Raw genomic sequence first — 21,591 nt, 5'->3', positions numbered from 1 at the left:
CTACTTAATTTTTACTCCTTTTCCTTTACAGAAGCAACAGAACATTTTTACATTTTACTGGAATTTCTTTTTCCTCTGTGTACCTATCATTCTAGTTGCTTTGTACATAAGTTTTGTGCAAAACAGGAGATAATATCTGTAAAAGCCATTTTGTGTGCTCTACCAAACAAGATTTCAATGGGTCATCATTGAGAAGAAAACAGCTGTGTTGCATCTTCCCTCCAGCAACAAGAGTCTTGCATACTTAAGGCAGTCTTTCCCAGCTCAGACAATACTTCTTTGAAACCGCTGCTGCTCTCTGCTGCATTTAACCACCACAGACTGCTCTGATTTCAGAATCAGAACTCCTTGGTCAGCTGGCAGGTTTTAAGCTTAATCCCATGAGGAACTAGCTTGCCTCAAATGATAGATGCATCATATCTTTTCCCTGTTCGCCAATATAATTTGTTCAGTTTTCCTTATTCTCTGGAATATGAAAATTGGAAGATGCAGGGCTAGAAGTACAAGCATCTGAAAGTCAAACAAGTCACCTTGTTTCACTGAACTAACGGGAGATGTCTAAGAGTAGTGTAGAGAAGATTGCCAAGGAGTGATTTAGGGGAAAGACCTTAGCTTGAGCTTGCATGCTTGAAGTTCATCTCTCCGAGTACTGAGAGATGCCTCTCCAGAAGTTGCGGTAGGGGCAGAGGGTCCCACTGACTTTTGTAAGGGCAAATGCTTTTGGAAAAGAATCTGGAAAATGCTGCATGGTATTGAGAAATGGGAGGAAGGGGCTTGTCTCCTTGCAGAAGTAGACCTGCAAGAAATATCCTAGGCTCTGATATATGCTTAGTGTGATAAAAATCTTAACTACCTTAGATCAGGATTGCTGATAGGTGTGTCATTCTGCAGTACTATCTTGTTTCTCCTTTTTATCTCCTGTTGCCAGGGTTTCTGGAGGTCTCCTTCAGGTTTGTTTCACTGTTCACCAATTCCCATGTTACATGGAGGTTTTTTTGTTTAAGCTTAAAACTTCTTTTTGAGTTACTGTTGTAGTGCTCAGTATAACTTTCTGTAGATGATCACAGTTGCAAGATCAACCATGACTTTTAAGAGCCAAGAGGCTAGCTAATTTATTATTCATCTTTGCAGAACTATACAATCAGGCCGCTCTCTCGATATCTTAAACACTGCTACCTGTACAAAACAAAATAGACATTGTTGAGAATAATGGCAGCCAAGGCAGATGCCAAATGTGTTCTCTCAAGCCATCTGGCATACCTCGCTCCCACTGTCCAGGAAGATCGATGCTTGGCCAGGTGCCTACAGCTGAGTCCATCCTGTTGCATTTTCAGCAAGAAATCGGTGGTTATTCTTGTAGCCATTATTTCCTTGTATTGCAGCATGAGTTGAAAAGGAGCAAAACTCTTGTGTTTGGTTATCTGTAAACATTCTCTGTTCTTGACAGTTCTAGTTTTTGAGAGAAGTTTCTAATGGAAGTCACCCTTTTCTTTTAAAAACATGCTAGGATTGCGGAAGAAGAATCAGCTGTTGTGTGCCCTGTTATTGATGTTATTGACTGGAACACATTTGAATACTTGGGGAATGCTGGTGAGCCACAGATTGGTGGATTTGACTGGAGGCTGGTCTTCACCTGGCACAGTACCCCGGAAAGAGAACAGAAACGGCGCAAGTCCAAGACCGATGTGATCAGGTTAACTTTTTATGTACTTTATGAAACTGTGAACGTTACAGGCATTTTTGATTTCACTTGGAAATGTCAGGTGCTGAAAAATACTTGAGAAATGAGCATATTACTAAAAATCATGTGTTTTGTTTAGTTCCCCTTTTTTTCCAAAATAGGTCCTGGTCACCATGCTCCTGGAAAAGTATTGCGCTAAAAGGTGAAATTCCTGGGTAATCTTCCATATGGAATCCTTACTGCACATGTAGTTTCTTGACTCCTGCAGGCAAACTCCCACAGATGCTTATCATCAAGCAGAAAGGCTGTAACTGATTAACACTCAGGGATGTCCTCTATGCAAAGCAGAGAGATCCGCATTGTAAAAAATGTACCATGGTCAACGATGAAAGAAGGAAAAAAATCATCAACCAGTAAGAAGGCAAAAGTAGTTTTGAAGGCTGTCTGTGCTGTAGCGATAGTGGTGGTTCCTTGTGCTGTTTTCAGAGGTGAACCAGTTTGCCAGTTCTTTCTTGGGATGAAATGATGTAACTAAACACCAGTTTCTCTCAAGGTCTAACTCACAGGAGCTCATCTCAATGTCTTCCTTGTGGGTTTTGTTTTTTGTTTTATTTTATGATGCATTGCAGTCAGTAGGTATTATTCGTTGTCCCATGCTGTATTTTTAGGAGAGGTAGAGGTAAGATTACAAACAGTGCATCTAGAAAATGGACACTGTAGACAAAATCCTGGTAGCTAAGGGTCTGTTGTGTTCAACCTGGAAGCTGCTGTACTTCAGCAGTGTGTTGTAAGAAATGAAGCAGCTATTTGGCATTTTTTAATGCCATGATTGTGTCAGTTCTTGCTTTTATTTATGATCTGTTACCTTATGGACTACAACAAATACAGAATGATTAATTTTTCTCAGTCTTTTCTAGGTTGTTTATCATGATAATAATACCCAGTACTTCACAAATATTAATCAACTTATCCTCAGTTAAGAGAACTTTTTCTTTTTTCAAATGGAGAAAGTGAGGCAGTAATTTATTTTTTCTCAGCATATATTAGTCCACATCCTCCTTAAAAAATGTTTTTAAAGCCTTTAGTTTAAATATGACGCTTTTCTTCTCCATGCCAAGAAGAATTGTCTTTGGCATGCCAAGGGGAAAATGATGAGAGATGAAGCTTCATGGTAGCCCAAGGACTGTGAGCTTGGCAGGCGTCTGGAGAAAGCAGCAGCACTGAGAGTGGTGTCATGAACAGCTGTGTTTGGAAAAATGAGATCTGGAGTGAGACAAAAGAGCTTGACTGGTTCTGGAGTTTGTTTATTTTTTTTCTTGTCTCAGCTCATCTGATTCCGTTCTTTGAAACAACATATGACAGTGTAAGACAGTGTTGCTTCAAAAAGATGGTTGGTAAAATTAGTTTTGATAGATTAAGAGTAACTGATCACAGCACCTAGCATTTGTTAATATTGCAATTTGGTAAAATTTATAAAGTGTCAGCTGCACTTAGTTCCAACCAGCATAATATGCTTGGCACTTTGAAAAGGGACATTTTCTAAGACTGCAAACAATTAGGAACAATACTGAACAAATACAAAATTTATATATATGTGGACACACTACACTACTGAAAGTACATCCCTTAAGTATGCTGTTGCTCTGGGCCTTGTGGTCTTCAATGAGGGTCTGGTCTTGACCCCTGTTATTTTTATTTTTTTTTCCCCTCAAACTTCGTAAAAATTAAAAAAAACAAACAAACAGATGAGCAGATTTTCTTAGAAAGAAAAAAGTACCTCTTTAGAGGCTGTATTTACTTAATTCTGTTCAATTGATGTCTGAGAGTTTTTCCACTTGATATTAATGGGATCAGGAAAGTTGTTATTATATACTAAAGCACAAATATTTGTTTACTTTTTACTTAAGTAAAGTATGTGAGGGTATTGCACTTAGAATTTCAGAGACGACTAATATAATCTGGCCACAAAAAAGCTTATGGTCTACTACGTGAAAGTAAGAGACTAATCATTTACTAGTCATAAAGACACTGATTGCAAAAATTTATATTAACACAATGTTTATCTTCTCTGATTTTATTATATTTTCATTTTAATATGTTCTGGAGCTTGTTTCAGGTACATTTAAAAATTGAATTTAAATGACCTGATGATAACCAGTCAATAGCTGGCTGTTACTCTGTATCCAGAAAAGACTGAGAAAATGGAAAATAAGAAGTTACTGAATTTTTTTATATCCGTTGCATTGTTTTGTTATTTTTTTTGCTTTTTATTCAATTCAGAGCTGCTATTCTCTTTGATAGGTCTCCCACCATGGCAGGTGGATTGTTTTCTGTGAGTAAGAAGTATTTTGATTATCTTGGTTCGTATGACACAGGAATGGAAGTCTGGGGTGGAGAAAACCTTGAATTCTCATTTAGGGTAAGTGGCTCAACTGGAAAGTTTTTTTTTTCCTGAGAGTAAAGACAAGTTGCTTATTTCTTTCTTCACACCCTTTTACTTAATGAGATAGCTGTAATGTAAGCAAGTGTTAAGAAGAGAATATTTTGGGAGATGGTTATATGAATCTCTTTTTCCTTGTTCTCACACTTAGTTATAGCTGTATTATCCATCAAAATAGCCATTTAAAACCAGTTTTTAAAAACATATCCTTGTTTTGAATGACAGAATAAAATGTAAGTAGTGGTGTGTGATATTTGCAATGGAGTTTACATTCTGTGGCTTGAAAAAGATCATTGGAAAGAAACATTTATAATTCTCCTGTGTGACTCAAGGCTCTTGCCATGGTTGATCGTGAGCAGGAGGCAGCTGGTGGCAGTTACCAGTGGGGCAGGACAAGGCAGCCCTGCACTTTTTTTAAGGCTTTATTCTTTCTCACTTCAGGGAAGGTTTGTATAAAGGTTATAAAAGGTGATGGGGAAAATCTCCAGAAACTGTAGAGCTGTACCGCACCAGAGGGTGGACCAGTGCTCAGGTGTGAGGCAGATGGGTAGCTGGAATGGATTTATGGCAGGGGAAGAGAGAGGAGATAGAAGACTGGTGAGCAAACTGTTCTCCTCAACTCTGCTGTTACCTGTGCTGCTGCTAATTCCCACTGAGCACAGGCTGCCTGTGGTTTGCTCTGTATCACACTTGGCTTGCTGAAGCAATGCAGCGGTGGTGTAAGAGGTACACTGCAGGGCCATTTTTGGCTTGCAAGGAGTTCACAACTTATCATCCTGGATTTCCCGTGTTTTTCTACTCATTATCAGGTGTGGTTTATGGTCATATTTGCATTTCTCTGTGTGACTGGATTGTGGGACGGGAGGGTTGATTTTTTTGTTTGGTTGTTCTTTGGTGTTTTTAACCAGGTGACAGAAGACTTCAGGGATAAATGGTATTTTAATGTTAAAAAACCCATGTTCTTGAGAAAGGAGGCATTGGCAGACTCTCACTTGATGTCTGCCTGTTAACCAGAGGAGCATGGAGTCTTCTTGGCTGCTGTTTCTGTCTTCCACTGCCTGTAGTGCAGAAATCCTAGCAAAAAGGGCACAAAAATAAGGAAAGAAAAGGATCAGGGAGGATAATAAGCACAGACCTAGAGCTGACATGGTTTCTTTCTGGAGGGGGATTTCTCAGCTGGAGATGCTGTTTGATCTGAATTCATGACCACCTCCTTTCTCACACAGGGAAAAGTTCCTGGCACGCAAGTCCAAACACACAGCCTACTTGTCTCGGTCAGTAAATTCAGCATCCCTCTACCTGAAGCTCAAAGCAACTCGCCCACCTCCATCAGCTCTGTGAGCTTCTGAAGTCTCCCAGCTGACTCCAGTTCTGGTGTAGCCCACGTTGATGTGTGCGTTGCAGTGGGTCCCCTCTTTCCACGGGAAGGGATTTCTTCGTGGGGTAATTGCTTAGTCACGGGGTCAGGAGCTGTGAAATAGCTCTGGATGAAATTACTGTTATGCCTCTTTTTAAGAGGCTGCTCAGGGAGCCAGAAATAGCAATAGAGGTTCATGCTTGGAGGCCAGAGAAATAATTGTGCTCTTCGTCAGTCACAACCCAAGGCAGTTTAAGCTGGAAAGCAGCCTGGTGGCGGATGCCTTCCCCAGCTAACTCTGGCAAGGGAAAATTGTTTTCTTGCTTACTGAGGGATTGGAAGGGGTAATGACAATGAGGAAATCATGCATTTTTGGGTGCAGATGCTTGCTGACTGGGGCTTGCTGTGTCTCTTATTTTCTCAGCTGTGACGCTGTTGCAGCAGCAAATAAGCCTAGATAGGAGAGTGTCAGTTTAGCAGCAGGCTACATGGGAGAGCATGACACTGTCTCCCACAAACGTAGCGTAACTGTGGCAAGCATGTTGGATATGTGCATCTCCTGAGCAAGACTGGCTCTTGCAGGCACTTCTTTGTGCTGCTAGTGCACGTGCAACCGGACTAAGAACCCGTGAGCTGGAGAGAATGCTGCTCTTGAAAGCAGTACTGTGTGCTCTGCCTCTTAGCAGAATTTTGTACCCCCAAAGCAGCAAGCTTGGGAACAACAGCCACAGTTGACGCAACTGGATATGACAGGATCTACTTCATGTTGTTGAAATGTCTGCAGTCTTCTGTCACCCTGGTTGCCACAGATTTGGTGACACCGAGATAGTTGCCCCCTAACCGGTAGGAAGTAGCAGATGGCAGTGGTTTTCTTCTCTCTGAGATGGATTGTGGGTGCTTTCTACAACTCCTTATAGAAAGACTCGGACGGCCCTCTTTGAACAAGCAGTTCTTGGCTTTCTGTTCCTCATGTCTCTCTTTTGGGGAGATGAAGCCTTGCAGACAGGACAAGCCTGAGCCCTGCCCTGTATGACACACTGGCCCTGCACTGGCTGCTGCTGCTTTAGACCCAGGCTGTCATTGCCATTGACCTCCACCAGGTTCTGGCAGCAGGTCTCATTTTTGATGTTACCGGTTCTCCTGAACCAGGTGTTTGACGCCATGGGGTGCAGCACCATGTATGAGCAGTGCCTTTACTCCTTCAGCATGGAGAAATGTGACCACCTCATGGGCCGGAGGAGGCATCAGAGGCTGGCTGGCACACGGGAGCTCAGCAGGAGCAGCAGCAGAGTCCCCTGCAGCTGGCGTGCTGGAGGCTGCTCACGGGTGTGCTGCCGTGCCCGCAGGGGCTGAGTGGGCACGTGGGTGCACCAGCCCGGGGGCTCAGGGCCATCCGCTGGCAGCCACCGGCGTGCAGGCTGTCCTGCACCGGGCTGAGAGCGGGGAGGTGGCTCATGGCAGGTGGGGGAAGCATTTAAATGAGGAAAGGAGAGCGGCCAGCGTAGGGTGCCTGCAGGCTGCAGGTGGATCGAGCGACTCTTCTGGGAGGCCAGCAGTTTGGCAGAGCAGAATGTGCAATGGCCGGTGAATATGCCCGGGCATGTTAATTTTACTAGTGCAGATTGCCAGTAGGATCTGGGTGTTTGTACAGAACGTGATTTCCTGTATTTGATTTTGAGCCCCTGTACTTGTGCTTCCTGCAGTGACGATTTTTGTGGAAGAGAGCAGAGTGCTGTGATGTTGTTTGACTGTGTTGTTCTGGCTGCCCACAGTGCTCAAGAAGGTCAAGAGGGATAAATCCGTGTTAATTCTGTTGTCACTGTGATTTCTAGACCTGCCAGACCTGCAAATTAGGAGCAGGGATACGGAAAAACGCTGTAAATTATTGTTCTCATCTCTGAAAAAAACCACCCTCTCCTGATGACATGAAGGGACTTGTCCTCAAGCCTCCTCTTTCTCATGCTTTGATTTTTCTAAGCTGAAGAAATTCCCTGTGGTTTTGAGAAGCACAACAAGGACAAAGCTTCACCTAAAAGCCTGATGACTAAGAGAGATGAAGGCTGTGTGCTGAATGCAGGATGGAGTCTGTGTGCCTTGATTTTTTGGATCGCTTAACGCTATTTGGCTGGGTAAAATTTCACTTCATGGGCATAATGGGCATTGAAACTCCACTTTCTGAGGGATGCAAAACACGTCCTTTCATTTTCTCTCTCCTGTACATGGAATGAGGGGAACCTGGATGCAGCTTTCCGCCCTCACCCCCTGCCCCATGCTTGGTCCTGCTAGTGGCACTGCAATATAAGTTTGTGCCTGGGGTTCAATGCTTGATACACCTGTAGTCTGTCCTTCAACCCACCATCGTGGCATGAGAGAAAACCACACATGCAAAAAGGCAAAATTATTTACTGTTAAGTCCTTTCTTCTGTTGGAAACCTTACTGTCTGTGAGCCCGGATGATACATGCCTCTGATCGCTTGGAGTCGTCTCTTTTCTCATCTTTTTTTTTTTTTTTTTTTTGTATCGTTTCTTCCTGTATGTATCTGGAAATCTGTCTTGCAGTGGGAGCAGCTGGGATGGGTTCATGTGGCTGGGTAGGCCCCTCTGCCCACCCAGCTCCCTCCCAGCAGATGATGCATGAGCACCACACTGTGGGGTGCAGCCACCAGCCAGCAAGCAAAACAGCAGCAGAGAAAGGGGCAGGAACAGAGTGTTTTCCACAGTTTGTCTTTGTTCAGGGGATAGCGTCCTTTTTCTTTTTTTTTTTTAATTATTTTTTATTCTTCCAGAGAGTCCTAAAACATTAGAATGCAGGTGGTAGAGCTTATAGAGCTTTACTGTACATTGCCCCGGCATCAGGTCAGTTGTCCAGAGACCCTGGCAGGGATGGAGATCCCAAGGAGAGATTTGAACATTTACTGTAGCTTTTCATAACGCCACTATCTGTCTCTGAAAAGAAAAGAAAAAAATGCTGATAGTCTGCATGTATCAAGATGAAAGTGAAAATAGAAAGGAATGTCACCTTGTTTTCTTCTTGTGGTGAAGGAATAGAATACACTTCTATAATGAGAACTGCCAGGTAGCCAGACCTAGTAAAGAAACATATTTTCATGCATGTCAGCTTGCAAAATATTAAGAAAATCTAATGTGGTTCTCTGCTACAGAAGAATATTCTCCGGAGTCACTTAGTTTGCATTTAATAAACAACTTTAATTTCTCTTTTGAATTCCTTGCTTTATTTTATGTCTGTTCATTTGTACCTGATTATATAAAGAGGTCAAAAAGTTTTCCATCAAAATAAAAATAAATAAATCTTTTGAGGAATTGGTTAGCTGAAATAATTTTTTTTTTTTTTTTGTAATAGGAAGACAGGAGAAGTTTTGAACTGTTTTAATGAAAAGCAGAATTTAATGAGCATTGTTTAGCAACCTACAGTTATTTTTTAGGGAAATTCAGAATTTTAATTATTGAAAATTCAGCTGCTGTGGATTTCTCTTTGTCAGCAGTTTAACACAGGTACGGTCAGTCTGTTTTACTCCATTTAAATCAGACTTTATCATGGAAAAGTAGAAGAATGTGCTTCCTTCTTAACTGTACATTTTTACTTAAGTAGTCTTTATGGTCCATTCCTCACGTCTTGTTTAAAAACAAGACTGATCAAAACAGTAATGGTCAATTAAAAAAACGCTTATATGGTATATAAAAAATACGGAAACTGTTAAACTTTAATAAATTAAATTTATGGTGCTTAATAGTTGCTGACAAATCTTGTGTGATAAATTTCAACTTAAAAAAAATTTTGGATATAGAAATAATGATGTAAGGAAGCTATTGTTTTGAAACAAATCTCAAAAAGGGAGAACTTAAAGTGAAAGTGGATAGCTGGTTTCATAGCAATTTCAAAATGGCAGTAGTATAACTTACATGTGAAAATATGCAAATTCTTTGAAAGATCAGTACATAATTCTAGATTTCTTGTATAATTCCTTTAAGCATCTTTCTGTTTATATGACAACAAAAAGCAACAAAAAAGGAGAGAAACCTCACATGAAAAGCAAGAAATTAAAGTTTTAAGTCCAGAAAGTAAAGATATCCAGTGCTTCCTGTAGCTGAATGATGAATTCCTTATGCCTTTAAGGAAACTGTTTTAGAAGTAAACTTATATATTAAGAATGTTTACAGGTTTTTTTTTTTAAGCACAGTATTGTGCCACGCATAAAGGTTTGACATCATTATCCAAAACCAAATCAGTGGAGGCAATGTTCATTGATTTCTAAATTAAGAAATTTGGGAGAAATCATTAGTAACTTTAAAGGGAAAAAAAAACCAACCAAAAAAGCAGTCTGTAGACAGCATCCATCTTATGTATGCTGAAAGCCATCATCTGTAGTGACTTTCTAGATCCCTAAAAGTCCCAGGGAGAGAGGTGGGACATGTCCCATCACTGATGTCTTGTTATTGTTAAGTACCAAAGTTTTATTTGCCAACTCACAGCTTTTGCTCCTGCTGTGTTCATGTGTGTGTCATACAAGAAGATTGTCAGGGAGCAAACCTCTGCCCTTACGCATATCCCACCTAATTTCCTTTGTCCTCCATTTACAAAGTGCCACTTATGCAGGTTTGAATACGTGAGGAGAATTAGCTTGCTGGAGTACCAGTTCTCAGAAATCTTTTACAGAAAGTTTATCGGAGCCATTGGTGACAGCCTCAAGTTAGTTCAAGTGCAGCAACGTGTCCTACCTTGCCTCCCATCTGACTGAACTGCACAACCCTTGTTTGAAGCACCCTTCAGGAACGGGGTGTCTGCCACATTGTGGTCGCACACGGTATTAAATAGGAAGTGCCTGTCTGTGCTTTCCTTTCATTACCTCAAACCTGAGATCAGAATGGATCATGCCAAAAGTCCATGATTTTCAAAGGAAAAGAGTCTAATTTCAAAAATATGCAGAGTGCTGAGGCTGATGTATCCACTTGGTGGTCATTTGTGGTCTTTATTTGGAGGGCCATACGTTTCCTGACCTGGGGAGCCCAAGACACAAGGATGAGCACAAGGGCAGAGTGACTTCTGCTAATTCCATGCTTGGGTTCAAGTACTTCCCTTGACAGCGAGTAGGAATATTGCTTTAGATAGAGGAGCTTGTTTCACTAATGTTGGTTGGACCACCACGAGTCAGAGAATTACTTTGCCTTTTCTTTTCATGCCTTGGGTCTGGGTTTTCAGGTCAGTTTTCCAATGAAAAACGTTAATTTTATTTTACGACCCAGCACCTGTGCCTGTCTTCTGAAATGGTGAACGTAGAAATGGGAACACATCTTTGGTATCATTCTCCAGTGATATGACAAAACAATGAAAGTTTTGTCAACTTTCCAGTAGAATATGGGCAAAGAGTTCTGGTAAGCAATCAGTTGTTGGTCATCGGTTTCTTTCCAAGGTGACTAGTCGCATGGTTAAGGCAGACAAGGAACATGCCTCTCTCTCCCTTTTTTTTCAGTGGTGCCTGTATACCTTTAATTGTAGACCACAGTGAGACTTGCAGAAATATTGTGGACCGCTTCTTATCATGCCTTCAGAGAAAGTAAAGCTAAGAAAGGGATAATTGCACACCAGATAAAACCAGAGATAGCGTTATCTCCTTGTTAGTCCCAGTGATTTGCTCTGTGTTCACAAGGATGTCATTTTATCCAGCTTATTCATCAAATGAGACACAAAATTATTCTGTTGCTTGTAGTATGGTGTGATATTCTTGAGAAGATATTAAATTTACAAAGTCTTATTATGATTATATCCTTCTGCTTGCAAAGATTGCAATTAATGATGCACAATGTCAATTCTTTGCTCAGATATGGCAGTGTGGAGGAAGTCTTGAGATCCACCCTTGCTCCCATGTAGGTCATGTTTTCCCCAAACAAGCTCCGTACTCACGGTCCAAAGCTTTGGCAAACAGCGTGCGTGCAGCTGAAGTGTGGATGGATGAGTACAAAGAACTTTATTACCACCGAAATCCACATGCTCGCCTGGTGAGTTCAAGTCCATTGTTCTTGGAATTTCAGTAGAATTTGAGTTAAATGAAATAACTACTAATTAAGCTAATATTTAACATTAATTGCTTTTTATGTTTGCTTATTATTTCTTCTGAAAGTTTTTCTCAAATATAGAATAAATGTGTATATCTAGTTAATTGTATTTTTTTTAATTTATGGGTGTTTTAAAATAATTTAATTATAAAAATCAGATTTTTTTTAAGACTAGAAGGCAGCCAAATCTGTGTCAGTATTAAACAAAGGAGTGAATAAATGAAGGAATAAAGTTAAGCAAGGTAACCCAAGTAAAGAGGAGCTGTTCAGCCAAAAATGTGCACTTCTATGGAACAGCTGATGCAGGATTCTATCAATAAAGAATTACAGAACAAAACACAATTAATGAATGCTAATCAACAAGTTTCAATGGTCAGTAGATACTTCAGTGAACAGCATGGTAATAATCTTTATCAAAATTACCTGTCTTGTGATAATAGTAAAACTTCGGACTGATGTAAGACAAAATCAATTTTTCTGTCTGATTTAGTGCCGCACAACGTTTGATTAAAAAAAAAAAATGTAGAAAATCAATATTGCAAAGATTAAATTAATTAAAATCAGTCCTAGGAACTCAGATGAAAATGTTGCTAGTAAGATGTTTGAAGTATCAATTCTGGGTTTTGTTGTTTGGGGTTTTTTTTAATGTTAATACTTTTATTTTCCATGAGAAAGAAAATACAAGATAATTTGTTTGCCAGATTTTTCAGGAGATAAATACTGTGAAAACTGAGTAGGTTAAAACAGCAAAGCAGTGTGCAATTTCACAGCTTGGATATATTTATTGTGAGGGGCCTGTAGGCTGGAAGACAATAATACTGAAAAATCCTCACAGTGTCTAGAAATGACTTAAATGTACCTCTGGCACGAAGCCCAAAATTCAGGCCTAAAAGAAAGAAATCTCTGCTGTTGCTTGTTTCTGGGAGTGCGCAGTCTCCCCAGGCACTTCTCTCTGCACGGGAAGTTTTGCAAGTGGCTTTCTGATTTTGTGCATGGGGAGAAGTGGGCTGCTGAGCATCTACCTCTGGCGGTGCTGGACCAGAGCTTGGGGACCGGGCAGGGGGACAGGGAGCTCCCCACACCTTTGAGTGGCCCACCCCCATAGACATGCTGGGGGAAAAAGTGCTCTGGAAACCATTAGGCTTTTAAAAGATACTCTGGAGGGCACAGGGGAAGCTGAATTTAGTTAGTTTCCATCTCGTGTTCCTTTGGATTAAATTGGGTAATTGGATTATTATAGTCCATGCATTTGTAATAATTGTTTTACTTTAACATCATAAAATCCGTTTAGGTTTTATTATTAGTCTGACTTTGAGAGAAATACAGGTTTTGTGTGTCCGAAGGCAGGAGCTCACAGGCAACGCCATGCTGATTCTGTTTGTCATGTGCAAAGAGAAAACAGCAATAAATGCTGACAATTTTTCTTGTAAAGTTCTGGGCAGCTGATATCTATAATGACAGGACTTTAACCTGAAAGGATATATCTGTGTTAGTATGGGAAGTTTTGCACATTGGCTTATTGTAACACAGTGGATGTAAGCTGAGACACGCCATTTTTCTGTATGTATCAAAGCTGCCACCAGTGCGCTGTGGTTTCCATAGCACTCTGTACACCACTTGTTGCAGCATTTGAGTTCAGACACTTTTACTTCATCTAACCCAAATATTCAGTTCCGTAGCATAATGGAAAAATGATTGATGCAGTATTTGGTTCTGTGGAGTTTCACTTCAAGATTAATGTTCGGACCTCAGAGCTAATATGTCATGCTGTTTGTTTATTCAAGCAGGCACCTCTGTCTCTATTTTACATCCTCTTTGTGTTTTCAGTGATATTTCCACAGCTTTGAGAAATGCAAATATATTTGTGGTTTGATGAAAGAGTGTGTCAAGTAACCTGCAAAAATCTGGGGGCTGCAAGTGGTATCTCATGCGTGACTGAAGTCCCTAGTCAATATAAAGATAGATTTTTGAAGACAGACATAAAAAGATGTGAACTCTGCTCCGATCTATAGACAGGGAAGTCTGCAATGAAAGCTTTTCTCTGGAGTTTTAATATTTCATATTCCCCACCCCCTAAAACTATGAATTTCAAAGGAAACATTAGCAGATTTTATGAATTTCATCAGTTAAGTGTAAAACTGTCTGTACAGGTAATTTGCAAATAGACGGTAGATTAATTTAAAATTCTTAAGATTCATTCACTGCTTTTGAGTTTTTCAATTATCCAGCTAAAGGAAGTTTTATTTTCCAATACACCTCAGTTCCCAGCAATCTGTGTTCAAGGGCTTCCTTACTTGCAAATTCGGGGAGTTTTCTCAGATGAACTGTCTTCTAGCATATTTAGAAGTTTTACGTGCACCGTTCCAGTTCTTTTTTGTCAACATCTAACAAACGTCAGGATAATGAAATCAAATCCAGCACCCAAACATGGGGATTTTCCTGGCTGGAAGTCCTACTCCTCACTTAAGCATACGGTTCCTAATAATGTATATAGATAATTTAGAAGAGAGCATCTGTTCTGGTTGGGGTTTTTTTAATTTTTTTTTTCTTTTTTTTTTCCTTTCAGGAACCATATGGAGATGTGACAGAAAGGAGACTCCTTCGGGAGAAGCTGAAATGTAAGGACTTCAAATGGTTCTTGGAGAACGTGTACCCAGAGCTTCATGTACCTGAGGACAGACCAGGCTTCTTTGGAATGGTACGTGGCTGCTGAGGAGGGGCGTCCGTGAGGTTCTGAGCTTTCCCACTGACTCAGTATGAAGGTGTTTTTCTGCCAAAATCATGCTGGGATTTTGGTAGAATTCAGTTAGAATTGGTAGCCTTTAAAATGTGCTTTCTATTAGACTTTTTATTCTAGGGGATGCTGTTTATGAAGGAGTTCTGTGAGAGGGTAGGAGAACAGGCAAAGCTGCTGTGAATTACACCTTCCAAGTGACATCTTGGGAGTGTTAAAGGCAGCAAAGGATGACTTTTTTATTTCTTGAAATGTTGCATAGCAAAAAAAGAGAACACCAAAGTGCTTTAGTTTTTAGTCGTCGACTTGCAAATAGTGTGTGCTTTGAAGCATGTCTTTCCACATTTTATCTGATGAAAACTATGATGCTGTGATGATGGGAGAGAGAGCTGGTGTTGTGTGCTCCCAGATCACACAGGATTCTGTATGTCAAAACCAACCTGTTAATTTTTAATCTGGAGGTCCATTTAGAGCAGCACAGGTTCACAAGCAATTTTTGTTCGTTCAGTATCAGAATCCTCTTCTCCTTTTTTTAAGAGTCAACAACTTTCTATGCTAATTGCAGCTTACAAATAAATATAAACTATAGCTCCATGTATATCACATTACCGTAGTCTCATTTGGAAAGGACGAAGGTGGAGATGATGCAGCAAATACCTGCTTCCTCTGAAAAATCAGCAAATACCTGCTGCCTATCTTACTAGGAAGACCAGACTGCACCTTTTTGCCAGGCAACGATGTATGAAATACCTTCCTGATTACCAGTACAATGCAACTTAGAAGTACTTTTGCTGGTAACTCGATCACTCTGCAGATCTAGCTGAGCTGCATTCCCACACAGCTGCTTTGCATCGAGCCTGTATCACAACAGTCTTGTCTTGCTGCCATCTGTGATTCAGTTAATCAGTCTCTGTAGAATTGCCTTCACTGGAGGAAAAAATCCTGATCCCTGTGGGCATACAAAACGTACAGGAACCGATTCTCCCCACAGTCTTCCCTAACAGCTTTGTTACCCGCTGAATGGAAAGATCCTGATGTGGAGATGCTGCAGTCTCCCATGGGGAACTGTATTTCCTGGGGGGAGCTGTAAGAGCTCCCATAGGGAGTGCATCAGTTGGCAGCAAAGCCCTTGGGAGCCTCTGAGAGAGTAGTCACCCTCCTCCAGTTATCTTGGAGCTTGCACCTGAGCTGGCGTCTCTCTGTGATCACCGGCATGAAAGGTAACAACCACCATTACCCAGTACCTTGAACAGACCCCAGTACAGCTTTGGTTTGTTGGGGTTTTTTTTGTTGTTTTGTGCTGGATTGCTAACTGACAAGGTCAGAGACAGTTGAAGCAGTAAGATGTTACCAGACTTACCTTCTAGGAGCATTTCAGTAACCTTATCATCCCCTCCACCTCCATCCTTTGCCCTCCAAAAGAAAGCCTGGACTGGTGGCAGTGATGGTGCTTCAGCCTCCTGGGGAGGAGAAGGGATTTGTGCAGTTTCTTTCATAGTGTAACTGCACGTGTCATCCTTAGGAAAGGTGTTGACAATACCTAGAAATACTTCTTGTTCAGAGCTGCTTGAGGAATCTATGGTGTTATTTAGGTGTGCTCTATGTATTTCTCTAAAAACAATTCTTAAAGGTTGTCATCTACTCGTAGGCATAAGAATGCACCTTTTTTTGGCAGGAGGAATTTAAAATGTGATTAAAGTACAGTTATACTCTGAGAAAGTGACAGTGCAAAAATGACACCTACTGATTCGACTGATTTGTGGATATTGAGTCCCATCTGCTAACTTCAATGAATCATTGATCGTGTTCTTTACTCTTGCCTTAGCTGTGTAGTGCTTTTCTGGTTCACAAAAATACTGTGTTTAAAAGTGTTGGCTTTGCTAACAGCTCGGTTTAGTGTGAGGCTATTTAATTGTTCAAAGAGATGCAAAGGAATATGGGGATTTCTGCCTCCCTTGAAAATCTTTACGCTGAAGTTGAAAATCTTTCTAAGATTACCCATAGGTCAGCCATATGTTATTGAAATAAATGCAAGAATTGAGCAGCCTTCAGTGCCATGCACTGACAAATAGACACACGTGCTAATTTTTTTTCTCTTGCTATGTAGATAAAAATATCTATACTAAGCTTGGCTGTCTAAAAAGTTAGCGGCCTAAAACTTTATTTAAGTATACTGAATTTTGAATATTTTTGCTTGAGCTATGGTTGCATTCTTATAAACTGCCTGAGGCATAGAGATGAGGGAAATAACTTCTTTCTTGTCCTTGGGCTACATGCAGCTTTGGAACTTTGTGTGGGACACGAACTAACCCTTTTGGCTTTAGTAATTTATTTGGGGGGTGGGAGGGAGCGAAGCTGGTAGGCATTTAGTGGGTTAAAATAATAATACGTCAGCATTTCCAGAAAGGCCAATGTTAATCCCTTTTAGGTTCTTGTGTAGAGTACTAATGTCTGTCTTTTTGTGGCATAGCATCTGATTTGGCCTTCCTTGAGCATGCACTTACCGGCAAAGTGTATACTGTACTTCTGCAGCAGAAGTGTGAAATCTTAAAGGGACTTGAACCCCAGGTCTGTGCAGACTGCCCACCTAGATACCCCAGACTACGTCTGCTGAAAAATCTTAGCTGCCCTTGGAAGGGACGGTGTGGGCACCTTTAGGAGGAACTTTGAGCCATCTTGTGTGTTCAGTATTAGTACCGTGACATTGCTGCATTGTGCAGCTGGGTGAAGACAGAGGAACTGGGCAGCCCTGTGATCTTGTCATGTTAGTGGTGACTATGGAAATGCATGGCTGCAAAGCACAGGGGTAGTCAGGGTTCCTTTCCCCTCAAAGGTGTAGTAGGTATTGCTGGCGTTCAGGGTGCATATCTGCGGATAAAGATTATGGTCAGTCAGTGAATTTGGCTTTGAACTTGGCATCCAAATTGCTTTTAAAAGACAGTGTCGACACAAAAGTCAGGATTTTCTCTCTCCTTTTCTATGTTTGGTCACTTGGCAGTGAGACCATATTGTGTTTTGATACAAGAAGTTTTTCTTTGTTCTTTTCAAACAGTTTGTAGCTGATCTTTCTTCCAGCTGAATGTGAAGCAACTAAGCTGATACATGTCTGTTGTGACGAACTAGCCAATGGCTCGTTTCACCACCTATCCTTAAAGGCATCTGTGACTGACTGAATTAGTTGGAAGATCGAAAACTTGAATTTTTCTATTGGCAGCTTCCTTCCGCATTTTGCCCTGAGACCATCTCATCCTCAATGAATTTCCGAATGCATAGACATAATTTTCTTTTTAATTTAGACCAGATATAACCTTAAAAAACCCAAACAAACTCGAGAAGAGAGATTTTAAGCCTTTAAAACTATGAGTAATTTTGTATAGCTTTGACATGAAAGAGAACATTTTGTAAATTACCTAAATAACACATGATGTATAGAGAGAGGCTTAGAGAAGCAGAGATCTTAGCTACGTGGCTTAAGATATGCCATCAAAAAGGCTATTGCATGTCTGGTGTTACAAGTTGTCAGAGGTATCAGGCTCCAAAACAGCCGCCTCTAGGGTATACCTCTAAAACTGCATTGTAACACAATTTGTAGAGCTGCCACTTGAGTTGAATTGGTACCCAAGATTATAGCTGACTAGACCTGGTGATCTGATGCCGAACACAGGAAAATATGCACCACTCTGTTGGCTGTACAGCCTCTGAAAAAGTCTTGAGAGACTTTTTTTTTAAAGGAAGCAGGAGAAATTCAAGTGTTTGATACAAGTGAACAAACACACCATGGCTTGAGATGTGCTTGTATGTTCATGAGCCTCCCAGGGAGATCTGGACTTGCTAGGGTGAACAACTGAATTCCAACAGCAGTATCTCATAATTGATTCCTTCTAAGGATCTTAGTCATCAGCATCGTATACCCATTTTAGCGTTGCACTTACTCAGCTGGGGCAGAGTTAATCTTCTTCTCAGTAGCTGGTGCAGTGCTGTGTGTTGGATTTAGTATGAGAAAAATGTTGATAACACATGGATGTTTTTAGTTGTTACTAAGTAGTGTTTATACTAAGTTAAGGACTTCTCAATTTCCCAGGCCCTGCCAGGGAGAAGCCTGGAGGGGCATCAGAAATTGGGAGGGGACACAGCCAGGACAGCTGACCCAAACTATCCAAAGGGGTATTCCATACCATAGAATGACATGCTGGGTATATCAACAGGGGAGAATTACCCAGGACTGTTGATCACTGCTCTGGGACTGGCTGGGCATCAGTCAGTGGGTGGTGAGCAGTTGTATTGTGCGTCACTTGGGGGTTTTTTTTCCCTTTTGGATTTTATGCCTCTGTCCCTGTCTCTCTCCTTCTCGTTATAATTGTTGTTGTTATTATTTTATTTTAATTATTTAATTGTTCTTGTCTCAACCCACGAGTCTTACCTTTCTCGCAGATCCCCTCCCCATCCCTCTGGGAGTGCGGGGGAGTAAGCAAGTGGATGCATGGTACTTAGTTGCCAGCTGGGGTTAAACCACGACAGCTTAAGAAGATAACAGAAATCAGAGGATATTTATTTTTTTTCCAAAAAGGGTGATACGAAAATAGCATACACTCAGTAAAATCATTCCTTTTGACTGCTCAGATTACTTTTGAGGTAAAAAATTATACCTGGTCAGTACCATGAAGCTGTTGGCTTGCTGAAAATTCATAACTGTGTCCCACAGTACCACAATGCATCAGCACCAGTGCCACTGAGGCAGAGTAAAGAGGATTCTGATCTATTTTGTGGATGAAGAGGAAGATTGGCTGTACTCCACTGCCCGTATTTATCAACTAATGTAATGAAGTTTTAATGTCAAAAATCTGTTGTTGATGATTTGCTTACAGTTATATGAAATGGATTTTATTTAAAAAAAACCCAAAACCTAATAATGATTTGCAGAATGCCATCTGTATTGTGTTGTTATATGCAAGTGTCCAGATGTCAGGAAACAACAGATTTAAATTTCTCCAAGCAGTAAGGGATAGAGGTCTGAGGTGAATGTCTCAGTAGTTGCTGTTTACTACCTGTCCCAGCCTCCAAACAGAGTGGTAACTAAATGGAATTGTAGAGTACAACCGCAGCATTTCAATAGGAGGCAAAGAAGCAGCCAGTAATCCTGCATGGGCAGAATTTCTTAGAACTGACTGAACGATGTGTTTTAATGGCAAGGTGATCAACATTTTTTCTTGCTTCTGTTTCTCTAATGCAGCATTCTGCAAGAGAATCAAGGTAAGTCACAGAGAAAATTTTGTTCTTATTGCATGACTTGTTTATGGTAGATGTGGGAACAAAGATAGCTTCAGAAATGAATGGATGATTGCTGTTTTGATAGAGCTGTAGCACGTAAAAGGAACTTGAACTGTGTATTCTCATTTAACAAGAGCATTATTTTCACATATTTTCTCATACTTTTTTGTACCTTGGAACGGAGGGCAGATATTTTTTTTTTCTCTTTACCATAAATGATTCTGCAATCAGATTTTCAAATGTGATTATTTCCAAATCTTTGTCATTTCAGATCAGGTCATTTAACAGCTTAGAGTATGCACTATTCCCGCAAAGCAGGTCTTGAATACCTATTAGGCTTCCTGATGAAGTGTGGGTATAAAAGAGCATCTACTAATGTCTAGCATCTACTGATGTCTGATAAAAGAAACTAAAAGAACCAGGTTGAAATACAGACCGTGTGTGTTTAGGCATATGTCTGCACGTATCACAAGCATTTCTGCATGAGAGAGAAATGTGGTAGCATCCTGGGAGTACAGGCTCGCTTTTAAGCCACCTGAAATGAAGCTTAGCTTGGTAATCTTCTACACAGATTTTGTTGTCTGTATTTGGGCATTGAGTAGCACGCATCAGAGAGTTACCATAGTTCTGTTGGTGGTGGTGCATAGCATTTAAAAATAGGCTATTTAAAATTCCAGGCCATGTGCTCAAGCACATGCTGGGGGCTGACAGTGAAGAATGCATGCTTGGAGCGGCAGCGAAGACGTTGGGTTGTCTGGAAGGGCACCACAGATAAGGGCTTTGCTGTGTTTATCTTCCCTTGGGGCCGGTAGACAGTCAGGCAAAGTCGTACGTTACTGAACGTATGAATGAGAGACCCTCTGAGCCTGAGGACAGCCGCTGACAACCACCAAAACCAATGTATGTTTTTAGAGATACAATTACTGTTCTTAAGTGGTTATGACTTTAAGTTGACGTTTCTTGATGTAGCATGTAGAAATATGAGAAGCTTATTGTTTGGTTTATGTAGTTCCATGGTAGTGTTAAAAATCATCTGTAGAAGACACTTTTATTTCCTGTTTTTCTAAGTGTAATTCTTGCCTAGTGCTATAAAGTTAAAAAAAAAAAAAAAAAAAAGACTTCTTTTGACAGTTTGAGGAGGGGTGCAATGGTCTAGTGTGTTCCCATAAAACAAGCAGCGCTTTCTGTAGAAAGGGTTCCCAGGGGTTTTCTGGTAAACTTGAGCACTAAAACTAAGGATGAATTTTACCATACGCCGAATTCAGATGTTAGTTTATCCTGTACTGAAAAATTACACCAAATGCATAGTGGAAACATGTTCAGAGAGGAATGAAGAGGCAAAGCCTGTAAAGATAGGGTTTCAGTAATCTGTTTATACGTTTGGCTCTGACAGGAGAGCCTCACAGCCCCCGGCAGCCCTGCAAGGGGCCCCAGGCTGGCGGCTTGGTCGTCTTCTCCATCCTCCTGCCCAAGGCATCGCTGTTGCCTTGGGCGGGCAGCCCAGGCATGCAAGGTTCTGAGAGCTTGGCTGTCGGTCAGTGGGAGCGTGCGCAAGGCAGTGGAAAGAAGACATCGGGTAGCAATAAAAGTAGACATTGGGAAAGCAAAATGTATATAGAACACCGGTATTTAATTTTCCAACTTGTGTGGTTTGTTCTGTGGTGGGTTAGGGTCCTGCAGGGTTTGTCGTGTTTGGTTGGTTTTAGCCTTCTGCAATCCCTTTGTGCACATTCATTCTCCAAGTTAAGAATTGAGGATACATTTATCACGACTAGGGAAGAGGGGTGAAATTACACCTTGCTGAGCTAACTCTTCTGAGATTTACTCTGCTTACTCTTTTTGTCTGTGATACAATTATACTCAGTAACACGGTCATTCAGCTCAAATCTGTGTTTACAGAACCTGTTTCACTCTGTAATTTTTAATATTGTTAAATGGCTAATACTAGGAGTCAGTAATTATTATAGCATTGTTTAACCTATTTTCAGTTACTTTTGCCTTCTGTTAAGGACAAATCCTTGCTAATTAGCCTGATGTTT

The 21,591-nt window shown here is 40.8% G+C and overlaps 1 protein-coding gene across 1 annotated transcript in view; it reads left to right on the top strand.

The window, feature by feature from the left end:
- GALNT12 (polypeptide N-acetylgalactosaminyltransferase 12) overlaps positions 1 to 21,591 on the top strand; it is a 49,739-nt gene that overhangs the window by 16,352 nt on the left and 11,796 nt on the right. The window contains exons 4-7 of the mRNA XM_055800268.1: positions 1,508 to 1,693; positions 3,983 to 4,100; positions 11,317 to 11,493; positions 14,117 to 14,248. Coding sequence (XP_055656243.1) covers positions 1,508 to 1,693; positions 3,983 to 4,100; positions 11,317 to 11,493; positions 14,117 to 14,248 — 613 coding nt within the window. The remainder of the gene's footprint in view (positions 1 to 1,507; positions 1,694 to 3,982; positions 4,101 to 11,316; positions 11,494 to 14,116; positions 14,249 to 21,591) is intronic.

This window comes from Falco peregrinus, chromosome 3 (assembly GCF_023634155.1).
Source record: "Falco peregrinus isolate bFalPer1 chromosome 3, bFalPer1.pri, whole genome shotgun sequence".
Lineage (NCBI taxonomy): Eukaryota > Metazoa > Chordata > Aves > Falconiformes > Falconidae > Falco > Falco peregrinus.
Note: the sequence above shows the minus strand (reverse complement) of the source record. Positions and strands in the feature narration are given on the sequence as shown.